The following is a 16,107-nucleotide window of genomic DNA, read 5'->3' as shown; positions in this document are numbered from 1 at the left end:
GGAGGGGGGGGGGGGGGGGGGGGGGGGGGGGGAGGGGTTAAAAATAAAGGGAATAGGTTAAAATAGATGGAATGGGTTAGGTGAAGTGGGTGGTTTAATTGGATGACACATGGAAAGTATGATGTTTTAAAATGAAGAATTTGGTTGATAAAACCAAATGTGAGGGTTGTTAGTGGTTAGTGCCATGAACATGCCAAATGTCACGACGGGGGATTTTTATGCCCAACTATTAACGAGTGTCATGGAAAGGTCTTTTTTGATAATTCCATGGCATATTTGAGCTATTATCCTGAACAAAATAGCAGTTGCAATTTCTCACACCTAGATACTTTGTGCAGAAATGCTATGGCTTCCTAAAGAGCAGTGGTTGTATCGTACAAATGATATTATAAACTAGAAAAATTACTTATATTATGGTTACGAGACGACAAAAACTTACCTCCATCTCAGTTATGACAGAAAAAATTTGTTCCATCAACTTATACTTAATCTCCACTGATCTCTGTACTGATCATGCTAATTTTTTTTGAGATGGTAACAATTTCAATATCGTTTATAGGACCAAAGAAATATAACCTACGCAAAAACTATCTCCTTCATTACCGAGACTCTAGGACTTCTAGTAGACACTGTCATTTGAGTATTCTTGTTTACACCAGAAATGGAATAGAAAAATTCAATTCAGTTTTATTTTCTGAATAGAGTTGTTCTTTGCTTCAAAGCATCTCAAGTTCCTCACTCCATATAGTCCACCAAGTGCAGCTTGGGACCATGCTCCATGTTCTTTGCTGATCAGGTGATCCTGCCCTCCAGCTTGACAGCAGGTCCAAGGCATTTCTTGGCATTACCCAACTCATATCTGACATTTGAGTTGCTTGGACTCTCCAAAAGTGTTGCCGCACCCATGTTGGATCCTCCAAAAATGCACTACTTTTTGAAGGATCCAACACGCGCCCGATGACATTTTTGAAGAGTCCGAGCAACATAGTCTGACATAGCCAAAAAGATGATCCATAATTGTGTTGTCACTTAGCAGTGTAGGAAAAGACCATTTGATTCTACATTTTTCACGCATAGAGCAGAGTTGTATAACCGTCCTCTACAACTTTTTTTTTTAAGGTAAAGGTAACTAACCCTCCTCTACAAGTTTTCCTGGGTCAAGCAAGTGTCTTTGGTAACCAACCACACAAAGCATGATACTTTGTATGGGCTCTTGACCTTCTATTATATGTTTCAAAGGCGGAGGGCCACACCTCAATTTGGTTGTCAATGTGGTTCAGCACCTGATAGGATGAATTGAAAGAAAAGTTGCCAGAGTTGTGCCCTAACCACCATAGGCTATCTTGATCCTGGGGTAACCTCAGTGAACAGGTGGGTTGTGTTTGATTCTACATGTTGCCCACATAAATGACAAATAGAGCAGAGTTGTATACCCCTCCTCTCAGATTTTCCTGGGTCAAACAAGTCTCCTTTATAACCAAACAGAAAACATGATACTATGATGGGATATTGATTTTCCGTAAATTTTTTGAAGGCCACAACTCATTTTTGTTGTCAATGTGGTTCAGCATTTGAAAGGATGATTTAACAGAAAAATTTCCAGAGACGTGGACTAACCACCATAGCCTATCTTGATCCTGGTTTACCCCTGTGAACTGCTGGATTGAGTTCTGGAATTCAGCGAAACGTGCAATCTCTCAATCATTCAAAAGTCTACTGGAACTGAGATTCCAACCTTGTGCAGTCCATACTTCATCAATAGTAGCCTTTTCTTGTTGGCTCAAGGTGTGTATATCAGGGAATACGTGCCTTAAAATGCTCTGCCCCAAGGTTGTCTTCAAATTTGAAGAATGAATTTGGAAGTTCCAGTTCCACATCTCAGAGAAATTGGACTATGATCTGAAAGTTACATATTATAGATGGTTCACGGGTTCAATTGGAAAATGACGTAGTTGAGGTGCCTGAAAGGAAAAACTCAACAAGTTCAGAGGCCTGTTTATGTATTCTGCCTAATATTTATCTTCATGGTTCATCCTCTGACATCAAAATCCTCCTAGTTCTGTTCCCACTGACTTTTGAGTTTTATATCAACGATCAGACCTTCAAGTTCATTTAGGCCTTTCTATTTTGGTGTCTTACAAATCTCCGGGATTGGTTCTGGCTTGTTGTTCTTTCTTCTGCTAGCTATTTTCATGTCATGAAAAGAGCTAAACCCTCCTTTTTGCATCTTTGAAAATCTACACCAAACAGATTGCTCAATTTTATGATGTTCCTGCGCACCATAGAGTCGCATCCCCTTCAACACTGGGGGAATGGACTTCAAAAAGTTCTGCATCCTCCACTACACAAGGTTCGCCCCAGCTATTTCAATTAATTGCATGTCTACTGCCGCTTGAACCCCTCAGAATTGACAGGCTTCAACCTCGTCTTCAACCTTCATGAAATGTTCTTTTTCTTGCAGAAATCTTGGCTCCCATGATTGTTACCTCTCAATAATCTGCTTCTGTATATCAGCAGCATCGATGGTATCAGCCTGGGTGTTTAGGAAGAGAGAATTATTTTCCTGAGAAACTATTGCTTGTGTTTCGACATCAAAAGGGTCCTCTGTTAAATATTGGGATCAGTTCTTGGGATTGATAAAACCCAGCCTCTGGTTTTTAAGAACTCTACTCCCACGTGTTTCTACAGTCTCACGTGCCCCAAATTTTAAATTCCCCCCTCCTTTGATGAGCCCACACATTCCAAGACCTGCAATATCAAAACAGTCACATCACTCTCTTCTTTATAGGGCATGATAGCCCTATTACCCATCGGTACTGTCATAGCTTCTTCTCCAATTGGAACTTTGGCCCTCATAGTAGCCGGAATTTGGCATCATATCGGAATATTATAGATGAAGCCATTACTTTCCACCTCCATGTCTTTTGGGATTTCTGATCCATATCCCTTTACTTTGATACGGTCCAGTGTAAATGATTTTTAAGTGTGGTTTCTTTCTCTGTCTCAATCCATCCTCCATAGGAATCACCAATTTCTTTGAGAATCTTCGAGATCAAGATTTTTAAGTGTGGTTCCTTGACACCTCTTGTGGCCAGCACCAAACAGTAGGAGCCCACCAGTCTAAGGTCAACTTAAATTTCTTCCATAGCCATTCGCCTCTGAGAATATGTTCAGCAGCCTTTCTTGTTGGAAGTTCAAACAAAAAGAGAAAGTCATTCATTTCGTATACATTGATCCCGTGTGATGTTTACCCATCTGCAGATATCATTAAGTATTGGTGTTTCCTGTGATGGAGCTTGAACAGATAATCATGCTAATATAGATTATAGGCAACCAATTCCCAGAAACAAATTCACTCTTATTCCACAGAATTACTTTTGTTCCATCCACTCTAACTAAGCAGATTTCCGATCTAATTAACATCAATAATAAGTCATAATATGCCTATTATTTTCTATAGGCCTCCAATGGGGCCATATAAACTTCATGTACTTCCTCCAATAAATTTTCACCACTACATAGCAAGGGGCTACAATAGGTATCTAAACCGAGCACTTGAAAAAATAGATACCTTAATTAATCCCTTGTCAAAAGGCAAAAAAATAAGAACTTCGAATGGAGTAAAATCTGTACTCTTTCCTTTTTCTCAAGGTAAAAAATTTAATTAAAAACGAATGAAGGTGGTTTTGACCCCTAGCTTCAACAACAAGATAAACACAATTTACAATAATAAATGGCATGAAATGTGATCAGAGGATTGTTAAGAGGATTATTGTTATCCATCGAGTAAAATTATGAGAAGGTAAAAATGCCACCACTATATCCAGATAAGAAGATACGGTTCTGGGTGTAATCTCCCACAATTATCATCTGTAGAAACTTCATTGGTCTGACAACTAGATAAAATATAGATACTAGCAGTTCCAGTTCATGAAAAAATACATACTAGCAAACGTATGCACAAGTATTCTTCTATGCATAAGGGAAAAATTTAACACAGATAGATAAATGAATAGCGCAGCTAGCAAAGAAGCATTTCAGGGGTTCCTCACCAGTAAGTCTCCTTCTGGGATCAAATGTCAACATTTTCTCAACAAGATCAATAGCAGCAGGGTTTACATGTGGAAATTTTTCGACAAATGATTGTCGACGGTAAAGAGGAAGTTGTCTGATGTACCGCTTTGCATTCTCATTCAAAAACTCCATTTCAGCCTCAGACGGGGTGCCAATCAACTGCAAGGAATTCCCTCATAAGAAATAACTTAAGTATGAATAATCACATCTGATCTTAAATATAAGAGTGATTCTCGGTCATTGCAGCAAGGATTATGAAATTAATAATATAAATACTGAATGCTTAATCTAGGAGTCGAATCATGTTTTCAATAATTGGAGAGGTCTCATCATTCAGCAACTCCATTTTGGCCTCAGAAGGAGCTAATCAACTGCAAATAGTTCCCACTTCCCACATTAAAATAAATAAACACAAACAATAATGTGAAGCTAGTATTAGAGAGTGCTCTGGGACATTGCAGTCAGGTGGATAAATCAAAAAATTTAAAAATGATGATTAATCCAAAAAACAAATCATTCGGTCAATATATGGAGAGGGGAGAGAGGGTAGCAAGGCTAATTCATTGCATCGTGGTCCACATTTGGAGAAAACACTCAATGTATCTATATCCATTCTTTGAAGAAAAATATTCATATCCATTCTTCGAAGAAAAATATTCATATCCACTCTTCGATGAAAATTAACACATCTGATTGCTCCTTAATCTTAATGCTATAGATGAGCAGCAGGCTGTTCAAAATATAAATGCTTGTTCACTCCTGCTTTCCTAGATCTACAACATGATATTTCTCTATTTCTAGCTAGATTTGCACGTAACTGACAACTAACCATAAACACTGAAAAGGTGACACAGGAAAAAGGCAAAGAGGTATACGAAACATATAAAAGTAAATCTTTTGAGGGGAAGACTGGATATGGTTTGATGATAAATTTTGACAAAAAAGATACCTCCATAAGCAGACGTAGCTGGTGTACATGATCTCTACCAGGAAACAGAGGCTTTCTGTCCATCAGTTCCATGAAAATGCAACCAACTGACCAGACATCAATAGCTGCAGTATAGTCAGAAGAATTTAACAACAACTCCGGAGGTCGGTACCATCTTGTCACAACATATTCGGTCATAAAGTCAGTTTCAGAAGTGACACGAGCTAGCCCAAAATCACATATCTTTAAATCACAATTGGCATTCAAGAGGAGATTGCTAGGCTTCAAGTCCCTATGCAAAACATTTGCAGAATGTATGTATTTCAACCCACGGAGGATCTGATACAAGAAATACTGCACCAAAAACATAAAACTAGTTAGTATACACATGAATTCTGGCAGAATAATGCACCATAACATATATTTATGTATATATAAAGCAACACTGACTATTATAGAGATATAATGATAAGAAACAGAGACAAGTAGTTTATAGAGTCTGTGTAAGAAGAATATTAGACAGGTGTAATTAGGTACCAAGTAAATATGGCTTCCAGCACAATCTTTGTTTTGATGAATATATTGCAACCTTTATAAGAAATAAAAGAAGAAACACAGACAAGATAATTGACAAATTTCTTCATTACAAATACAGAACGTAACCTTCTGTATTGTTCAGCATAACAGCAAATATAGGCAAGTGTGTGTTCTTGGACAAGGTTTTCACCAAAAACTAAAATAACCAATTTAAGATATAGCACTTAGACCAGATAACACAATGAAATGTGTATTCGTGGACAATGTTTTCATCAAAAACTGCACAAAAACCAATATAAGACGATAAACTTAGTCCATAGTTTCATAACTAAACTCCATTCCAGAATTCTCAAATTACCAACCTCATAATATTTTCTTGAAAAATAGTAATTGTACTATTTACATAGCACCAATAAGGTGCTGTCAAAAGTATTTACAAGCCATACACCAAAAGAGAGTTATACATAGTCAAGCATTTAACATGCACATTGTTTTAAGAGTCTTATTGCAATTTCGCTCGTGTTCTATTATGAAAAATAGAGCTTAGAAATTAAATGACCTGTTATACTCATTCTCTAGCCTCTCACTCTTAACCTAAACTCCTACTCTCTTCAAACATTTGTCAATGACTCCTTTACTGTGGCTGCCCCCTCTTCTCTTCCAGCTCTATTTCCAGTCTTCCAGAGGTATCTTCTTTTTTTTGAGTAATTTAATTTATTTATTTTGAAACAGGTAACTTTGTATCTTCCAGCAGTATCTAATTTTACATCTGGAAATAATATAATGTTTTTATGTTGTTTATGCACTAGAATACATCACCGTTACACTTTTTATCAAGATAATACGATAAGTTTATTCCTTACGAGGCAAACCGATACAAAGAATACATCATACAAGAAAAATACAATTATAACAAGTACATAGCATCAAAAACTTGCTGGTGTTTGATAAGCCTCAAAGACTAGTTGTCGATGTTTTCTTTACTGAAAAGTAGTATGATTAGCTCATGAGAACAAACAAATAGAAAATTTCAAATTAATTTAAGAACACTTTGTATGATTTGTATGTTTTGTAAAGAAAGAAAACCTACTATAAATGAGAAAAGGGGCAAATGTACTCTTAACTTGCGATTTAGAGCAGACATACCCCTCATTAAAAAAGTGGTGCATATATACCCCTGTCGCCTAACAAATGGTGCATATTAATCCTTTTTGTTAACAGACCCATATTTACCGAATTAAAAAACAAATTCTAAAACTGGTTTTTAAATTTCAAAAATGCCACGTGACTTTTAAAAATATTACCTTCAGAGTTTAAATTTCAAAAATGCAACATTCATAGCCTTGCGAAAGAAAGTTGGAGAGTTGAAAGATTTCAAACATACAAGTCTAATAGGTGGAATGTACAAGATTGTGGCAAAGATACGGCTGAAAGACTCAAGAAGGTGGTTAACAATTTAGTTAACAAGCATCAGATGACATTTATAAAAGGAAGACAGATCATGGATGCAACCCTAATTTCTAGTGAGTATGTGGACTCAAGACTTAAAGGGGTAGAAACAGGTGCCATGTGTAAGCTGGGCATAGAAAAAGCTTATGATCATGTCGATGGGAGATTCATGTTGAATACTCTCAAACAAATGGGCTTTGGTGAGAAATGGATTGATTTTTGCGTTAAATTTTCCAGGTTTTCTGTTCTAGTGAATGGTGAACCTGTAGGATTTTTTGGTGCTGCAAGGGGGCTGAGACAAGGTTACCCTATGCGTCCTTTCCTGTTTATTCTAGCAATGGAGGGATTTGATAGCATGATGAGTATAGCATTACATAATGATGGATTAAAGGGTTTGAGATAGGAGATAGTAGGGGGGGAAAAAATGGAGGTATGTCACCTACAATATGCAAATGACACAGTGATCTTTTGTGAGCCAAAGGTTGAACAAATAGGTTACATCAGAATGATTTTGACTATTTTTTAAGCGTCTTTTGGTTTGAAAGTTAACTAGGGAAAAACCACTTTGTGGGATAAAGGAGGTGCCAAACATCCAAAATCTTGCAATCATTTTCAAATTTGAAATATGTCTACTACATACCTTGGTATGCCTCTGGGCAGTGAACACAAAACAAGGGAAATTTGGGATGGAATTTTACAGAAAATAGAAAAGAGGCTGGCTAGGTGGAAGGTACAATACATATCACTGAGAGGGAGAGTCATCCTTATCAACTTTGTACTTGATGCACTTCATACATATTTAATGTCTTCATTTCTCCTACCTTCCAAAGTTGTGAAAACACTGGACAAACTTAGGAAGGATTTCTTGTGGCACGGGTGTAAAGAGGGAAAGGCTACAAACTACATCAATTGGCAGACAACAATGCACAGTAGAGAGCAAGCTGGTTTGGGCATCCGAATTCTGAGAGAATAGAACAATAATTTATTGATGAAATAGCTTTGGAGATACAATAGGGAGGAACATGCATTATAGAAGGAGGTGATTAGACACAAGTTTGGTGAACTCAACCGATGGTGTACCAATGTGAGCACTAATACTTATGGAGTTGGAGTCTAGATGACCATTAGTGCTCTATGGCCCAATATGGAAAGGAACTTGCAGAAGAAAGTTGGAGATGGAAAAAGAGAAATTTTGGAAGGATGCTTGGAAGGAGCAAAGTCCATTAATGGAGATTACCTATTTATTCTAAGCAACAAACCAGATGGTACCATTTAATATTTATGATACCTGGAGTGCACAGGGGCTTATCCTTCAGGAGATTGTTAATGACCGGGAGATTTTTGTTTTTTTTTTTATTTTGATAACCGAGAAATCGGTCTGTGACCCGCCCTTTGGACCAATCACAACCTTCTAAACTCGGTGGATAATGGGCCCGCCCCTCTACCCTTCTCCACTTAAATACCGGGCTTTGCTTTGCATGGTGTGGGGCTTGAACCTGCAACCTAAGCCACAAATCCTCCACCTTTGTCCACTCGAGCTAGGCCTTGGGGGCAATGACCAGGAGATTGATAGTCATCTGCTAAGTAGGATTGATGATTTTAGTGGTTCTACTGCTGAACCAGATACATTAAGATGGAAACACAATATTGATGGGCAATTCTCTGTTAAAAGGGTTTATAAAATGAAAGGAAGGGTACAGTATAAAGGGCAACCAAAATTATGGAGAAACTTATGGAAGAGTTCAGCTCCAACCAAGGTAAAATGTTTTACTTGGTTGGTGGTTAAAAGAGCATGCCTGACACATGAAGTTTTGAAGGAAAAGGGGGCCATCAAGTCTCCAGGTGCTTATTACACCATGAGACAGATGAAACAAATAGTCATCTGTTTTTACACTGCACTTTTACAGCACAACTTTGGTCTCTATTTCTCAACATAACAAAGACAAATTGGACTATGCCTGAGCAAATTATAGATTTGCTTAGCTGCTGGATGAAAAGAGGAGGCAGCAAAAGTCAAAAGAAGTGGTAGAGGATCATACCACAATGCATCTAGTGGACAGTTTGGAGAGAGAAAAATGGGAGGTGTTTTGAAGATAGATCCAATTCCATTCAGAATGTTAAAATGGAATTGTATAATATTTTTTTCTTTTGGTGTAAAAGAGTAAGTTTAGAGGATATAGGTCATTCTGTAGATTTATTAAGATATCTGTAAGTATCTTCTTTTCTATTTGTTTTTTGTTTTTTAGGGATAATTTCAGTGGCCTCCCTTGAGGTGTTGGCTTATAACACATCCCTCCCTTGCGGTATCAAATATTACATATACCTCCCTTTTTTGATAATAAGTGTAACAAAATTGGTTTATAATCTGAAATGGACAAATTTACCCCTTCTATGTCTAACATTTATGTCTTCTATTATGATATAAGTTGGCTTATTTTGTTTGTTATTACTTTTTCCTTCAAAATTACTCCCCATTAAGAAAGATTGATCCTCTATAGTTTTATAATTGATAATTTAAAATCTAATCGACAAAACAGAAAAGAATCAGTTAGAGTGAAGATATTGAAGTCAAACTCATGATATTGTAGTGTAACTTTACAATATTACAAGAGCAATTTTTTTTTGCTTTTAAGACGATAATCAAAGAGGAAATGATAAGACATAGCTATTACTTTATTCTTTTTATAAAATTATCAAATTTTATATTTTCTTTGTTTCCTTCCTGTGATCAGGTTCAAGAAACATAAAATGAAATGTAGCGTTTTTGCATCTAGAGAATACTCAATAATAATTTGAATTGACTTAAATTTTCCTTAAAATCTTAAAAGGTATTTAATTTTGTCATGCAACTATATATATACTATATACTACCTTAAAAGCATGAACTTCCTAACCTGAATGTTAAATTACTATAATACCTCCAATTTTGTCATGCAACTATATATATACTATGTGGTTTGCGAGCTATTGCATAGGAGCGGGGGTTTTACCTTGTGCGCACCCAAAGGGTAGCGGCTGCGGGTTTCCCTTGTCATCAAAAAAAAAAAAAAAAACTATAATACCTCCAATTTAAAATACCAATTAGTATATCTTCTATATTTTATATTTTTATTTATTTATATTATATTAAAGCAGACACCTTTTCACATTGAAAGATTGTGACTTTTCCAAAGGGTTGCGACTTTTCCGATGAGTTGTGACTTTCCTGTAGGGTTGTGACTTTTTCGATAACGCACAATAAGCACATGTTCATACTACTATTGTTGGCTATAAATAGAGAGGTTTTATTTTATTTTTAAACTATGATTTTTCTAAGTTTTCTACTCCTCTTCTTAAAAAACCTCAAGTATGATTTGCAGTCGTTGAGTAGGTTTGAAGTTCAATGGAATTTGAGGTATCACACAAGGGGTTGGTGAACAAATTGAGGCAATCATATTCTAAGCACACTAGGTTGCAAACATGGTTAAAAAGATTAGCAAATGTGAAGATGATGAGGTGATATTTAATTTCATATATTCGGAAGTTGGAACTAATAGTTAAAGATAATTTTTTTTGCAATTTTTGGTATGATTTTCTAGAGAATGCTAATAATTTGTTTTCCCAAACAGTATTCTTTACATAAGTTAAGTTAATTTTATTTGTTTTCTCTTCTTTATGAATTAACTTGCTATCCTTGCAATATTTTGATTTTTTACCTTTTCATGGGTTCAACTAAAACGGTGGTTTATGCTTATTCATCCACTCACTATCTTGATCCAACCATATTAAAAGAAGATACTAAAAGAAACCTTTTTCTCCCCAAATTCAGATTTTAACCTCCAGAACATAAAGGATATTCTTACATTTATAATTTGAAAGCAATTTTTAGACATTAGTGTTTTGAAATGACAATAAATATCAGTCCAATAGGCTAAACATTCATCAATTCGCACTTGTATTTTCCTCCAGTTTTCATCACATACATATTTCAATATTATGTATATCATTTTAAAATATTAATACCAATTAGCATGAGATACACGTGTGCACCACCTTATAACGAGGATATATCCACTCTAAATCACATAGTTGAAGGATATATTTCCCCATTTCCCTCTATAAATCTTGGGTAGACCAACCAAGAGATCAGATTAGCATATGTTTTCATTTCACACATTTTTCGGATGCACCTTGTGGTGAATTAACATAATTTTAAATTCATTTTTAATTATACATTTATATCGTAATTTTTCTATATGGGCGCCAATTCATTCTTTTTTGGGGTGTATAAAGCCACGGAGTGATTCAAGCATCCAGGGATAGTAGGAATGAGGAAGGAGATTACAAGGAGGGGAATCAAACTCTCACCAACAAGATGAGCGTCTAGGTAGTCAATCAACCAACTAGACTAGTAAGATTCCCCGTCGGTGAATTACTAAAATGATATTTGACTTGTCACCAAACAAAAAGAATATCCCAAGATCAGCACTTACAAATTTTCTTATGTCCACTATATCCCAGTGTAGTCAAGGCGCGCTTAAGCACGGAAGCGAGGCTCAAAATGTGTTGAACGCTTGGCCTCGCTTTATGTGCACTTCAGTGTCATCCTCAAGGTTCTAAGGCAACCTTTTCTTTGCCAATGAGCCTCTTTTGAAGAAGTAACACTAAACAATTGATATTTCACTTTATCATAAAAAAATTCAATTTCTTTGGTCATATTTGTCATTCATGTTTATAATTATTAGTCTTGGATTAAAACATATATATTTGTATTTTTTCATCCCTTTGCACCTTTTTTCATTAAAGCCCACGCTTTATTTGCGCTTTGCGCTTAAAGCCCCAACAGACCTTAGAGCTTTTTTAAGTTTTTCACCTTTGATAACACTATTATATCGAATAGCTTCACCTAATAATCAATTATACAACAGTTGAGCATTTTTCTTTCACCTCATCACTCTAGCATTTGACTTATCTTTTGACATATACTTCCACTATTTATGTTACTTACACTCTGTTTTATCTTATTTCAACATTCTTAACACTCAAACTTCTCCTAGCTTTAAAAGGGTAGCAACTTTACAAAAAAACTCATGAAAATGATGTTATGATCTCACTCCTTATCCCTACATGATGCATACTCTGAATGCTAAAAGAAATAAAATTTTCCTTACTTTATCCATAAACAAAAAATATGTCCTCAGACAAATAAAAACGAAAAACGGAATAATACTAAGCAAAAAAGAAAAATAGAAAAGCACACAAGGGTGTGACCTAGTGGTCAATAAAGCGGATTGAGCACCCTGAGGTCTCAAGTTGAACCTAGCAGAGACGAAACACTAGGTGATTTCTTTCCAGTTGTTCTAGCCTTGATGAACAGAATTATCTGATAGATGTTGTTGGTGGGAGGTGAAAGATATCCCGTGAAATTAGTCTAGTGCAAGCTAACTTGGACACCATGTTTATTAAATAATAGAAAATGATCAAGAACAACACATTGTTGTGTCAAATTGTCTATGATTAACCATTACCACCATTCACTTGACGATCCTAACTGGATATACTAGATTTCTAGTCACTAGGTTCACCCTAAAAATGACAACAAAGAGCAGTCATAAACATTGAAGATCTCCTAGCTTTGGAAGAGTATTGGCTTACAAAGATTGACATTTCCACAATATCGTTATGATCAAATAATGGGACTTACCGAAAAGCGTTCTTACCTCTATCATTAGCTCGAGTAGTCCCCATTTCTGGTGTTTTAGTCTATGTTGCGCGGACTCTTCATTTTTGCAGGCGAACCCGTCTCGACGCGACACTGGTGCGGGGCGCGGGTGCAGGGTGCGTGTCGGATTCGGTCAATCCGATCTGGACACTTTGACCAGAGCCGAGAAAAGATTTGGGAAAAAAGAGATCAGTTTCCGGCGACGTCTTCAGAGAGGAGGCGGAGCTACTTTTTATGATGAAGCTTGAAAAAGTACATGAAACTTGAAAAAGTACAGAGAAGAAAGAGGAGTTTTTTCTTTGAAAAAGTACAGTAAGTACAAAGCTTTTTTATCTTTCTTGAAAAAGTACAGAGTCTTTTCAGTTTTTTTGGAAAAGAACTCCTAGAGACGAAGGGTTTCTCGGAAAAAAGTGTGTCCATTTTTATAAAATAAATTATACTCTTAATGTTCATTATATTCTCTCTCTTCTTTAACAGTTACACTCCTTTTATTTTGTATGCAATTGTACCAAAATATGCAATTACTCATTATATATATTTCACAAATTTTTTTAGTGATATTTTATGCAGTTGTTTAGTACTTAGTACGTATGGTATAATTCAATTATATTATAATTATATTATAACTATATTTTTATAATATTGAAAAAATTTAGCCGTATCCCCGCACCCGTATCCATACTCGGATTCGCACCCCCAAATCTTAAAATTTAGATTTTGCCGAATCCGACTCTCGGATTCGCATCCGTCTCGGATACCCGCACCCGAGTCCGAGCAACTTAGGTTTTAGTCACCTTTCGATGGTTTCCTTAATTATGTGAGGGATTGCCCTATCGAGTAATGGGAAGCGGGCTAGTCCCTGAAAATGCCCTGTCTACAAGTTCCTTTGTTGTTGGGGAAAATAAAGAGACTTTTTTTTCTCTTTGAATTTTTTTTTTTCTTCCATGCTTTCCGTTGGTCAACAACCAACTAAAGTGCTCTTTACTTCTTCGTGGAGATGATAATATGATCTAATGTACTTATCCAAGCAAGGAAAAAAATGAGCATACTACCTATGTAAAGAGGAGGAAGAAAAACACAAACAACATACTGCTGGAATTAGATTGTTTGTGGTTGACCATTGGTACCAATTTTCATTTGATAAGTCTTAGTGGACATCGTAGATTTGTAGTCAATACTGTGCACCCTAATATGACGATGAAGAGACTTCCTAAACATTTCAAGTTTTTCCTAGGTTTAGAAGGGTATTGATTTCTCAAAAATAAAGATGATAATGCAATCTATGTCCTTATCTAAATAAGAAGGGAAAAACCATATTACCAATCAAATGAAAAAAAAAATTATGAACAGCATATTGATGAAAGCAAATTGTCTATTATTGAACATTACTACCACTTTCCACTTGATATAAATAAATACAATAGAATTGTGTATCCACTGAAGTTCATCTTAGAGACTATAACAAAGAAATATAGAAGTGGAAAGGGCATGGGTTTTCATTCATACACTTCAGCACTCAAAAAGAGGATGAACATCATTTCCACTGAATGAGAGAATGTTAATTGCTGATGTTTCATGTTAAAACAATGTAACCATGCACAACGATTATGGATCATTACAACTTTGGACAACAATATACTACATGGTTTAAAGGAAATTTTTATCAAAATAATATACTACAAGTGAAAGCTGTTAAAATGATACCGACAGAATAGTGCTTACTCCCAACAATACAAGAATCGGTATATGATTTGAGCAACTTCAACACAAATTTGAAAAGAACTTGTCACATTAACCAATCAAATTTTAATCAAGAACAAGAACCACTTTTACAAGCTTCTAAATAATTGGATAGTAACATATCGGTAATGCTCTAAATGGAACATAGAGAGAATAAAATTATCTTAATAAGAACCTGGCAATGTTCTTCTGATAATCCTTGATTAGACCGAATAATTTGATGGAGATCAGTGTCCATAAGCTCATATGCAATATAGACATCATTAAATGCTTCTCTTTGAGGTGGTGGAATTATATCTCTGATCGCAACAATCTGCAAGGCAAGATGCTGAATTAGCCTCACATTTTCTCTTATACACCACACATGATCTAATGTTTCTTTCTTTTTGTGAAGCATCCATCTCCCATTGTAAAATCTGAGAAGCTCCTTCAATTACTTGAAAATATATATTCTCTTTGTTTCAATTTATTTGCCTAGTTTTGACTTGACACAGAGTTGAAGAAAGCCAAGAAGACAATCAAATCTTATGGTCTTAAACTAAAGATATGTATAATGTACCAAAATGCCCTTTAATCCTGTAGTGTTAAACATGTCATGTGCAAACTTGGAATTAAGGAGTTGCCAATAATAGAAAGAGTCATTCTTTTTTGAATTGGACTATATAAAGGAAAGTAAGACAAACAAATTGAAACAAAGGAAGTATAATTCTATATGCATTCCATGTTTGCACTCAAGACATAGTTACTCTCCAGTATCATTCAGCTGAAAAAGGGAGGGAAAAAACCCAAGACTTTGTGTGGGGCGATACTAGCTACAAGACATTACTCAATCTTTATGTTTTGAAGAAGAGAAAGAAAACAGTATAAGAAAGTAGAAGAGTTGGTTGATCTCCTCGGTGCCTTGTAAAGTCTAGATTTGAATTTCACTCCCTTGTAACATGTTTTTGATGGTGATCAGCATTCCTAATGTTGACGAATACAACAGTACTGATTCTCAAAAAAAAAAAAGACCATTTATCATTCATTCTCCCCATAGTAAGTCAAAATGTAGCATTGCTTCATTATTATTTAAGTAGTTCATTAACTTGATAGCAGTGAACCAAGTGAATACATTCAACATCTCTACTGTTCCAATTTTATCGCATGAGACAATTGAATAATTCCAAAAATCACTCTTTATTCCATTGGATTGAAAGACAATATAACACAAGCATATATCTCCACACCTATTCCACAAATTTAAATTTGATCCAACTAGTAAATTATATAGAAAACCAAAAAAAAGCACTCACTAACATTTTCATGATCCATATGTCGAAGAAGCTTGATCTCACGCAAAGTTCTCTTGGCATCAATTTTGTTATCAAAAGCATTCGCAATTTTCTTTATTGCAACATGTTCATTTGTCTCCGAATTCAAAGCAGAACTATCATAAAAACATGTCTCATCAATCCAAATTCCACATAAATTTTAACAAGAGCAAGTCAGTTATTAAGGAAAAAGCAAGAAAATTTACCAAACAATACCATAAGCTCCTTTACCGATTGGCATAATTGGAGGCTTATACTTTGCAGTAACTTCAAATATATTACCAAAAATGTTGTATTGAATAAACCGGCCACCGTGACTCAACGTCGCAGGAATGTTCTCCATTCCGGCCATCGGCAGCCAACGGGGG

General features: G+C 35.6%; 1 protein-coding gene across 2 annotated transcripts in view; it reads right to left on the bottom strand.

Moving 5' to 3' along the window:
• The window catches only part of LOC102583418 (mitogen-activated protein kinase homolog NTF4-like), a gene marked incomplete in the record, with an annotated part of 20,116 nt that overhangs the window by 3,277 nt on the left and 732 nt on the right, over window positions 1-16,107 (bottom strand). For both annotated transcript variants that reach the window (XM_015310295.1, NM_001288184.1), the window contains 5 exon segments: window positions 4,053-4,233; window positions 5,024-5,356; window positions 14,605-14,742; window positions 15,726-15,855; window positions 15,946-16,098. In XM_015310295.1, the coding sequence (XP_015165781.1) occupies window positions 4,053-4,233; window positions 5,024-5,356; window positions 14,605-14,742; window positions 15,726-15,855; window positions 15,946-16,098 (935 nt within the window).

Source organism: Solanum tuberosum, unplaced genomic scaffold (assembly GCF_000226075.1).
Source record: "Solanum tuberosum cultivar DM 1-3 516 R44 unplaced genomic scaffold, SolTub_3.0 scf00132, whole genome shotgun sequence".
Classification (NCBI taxonomy): Eukaryota; Viridiplantae; Streptophyta; class Magnoliopsida; order Solanales; family Solanaceae; genus Solanum; species Solanum tuberosum.
The sequence above is the reverse complement of the archived record's forward strand: the minus strand, read 5'-3'. Positions and strand labels throughout refer to the sequence as shown.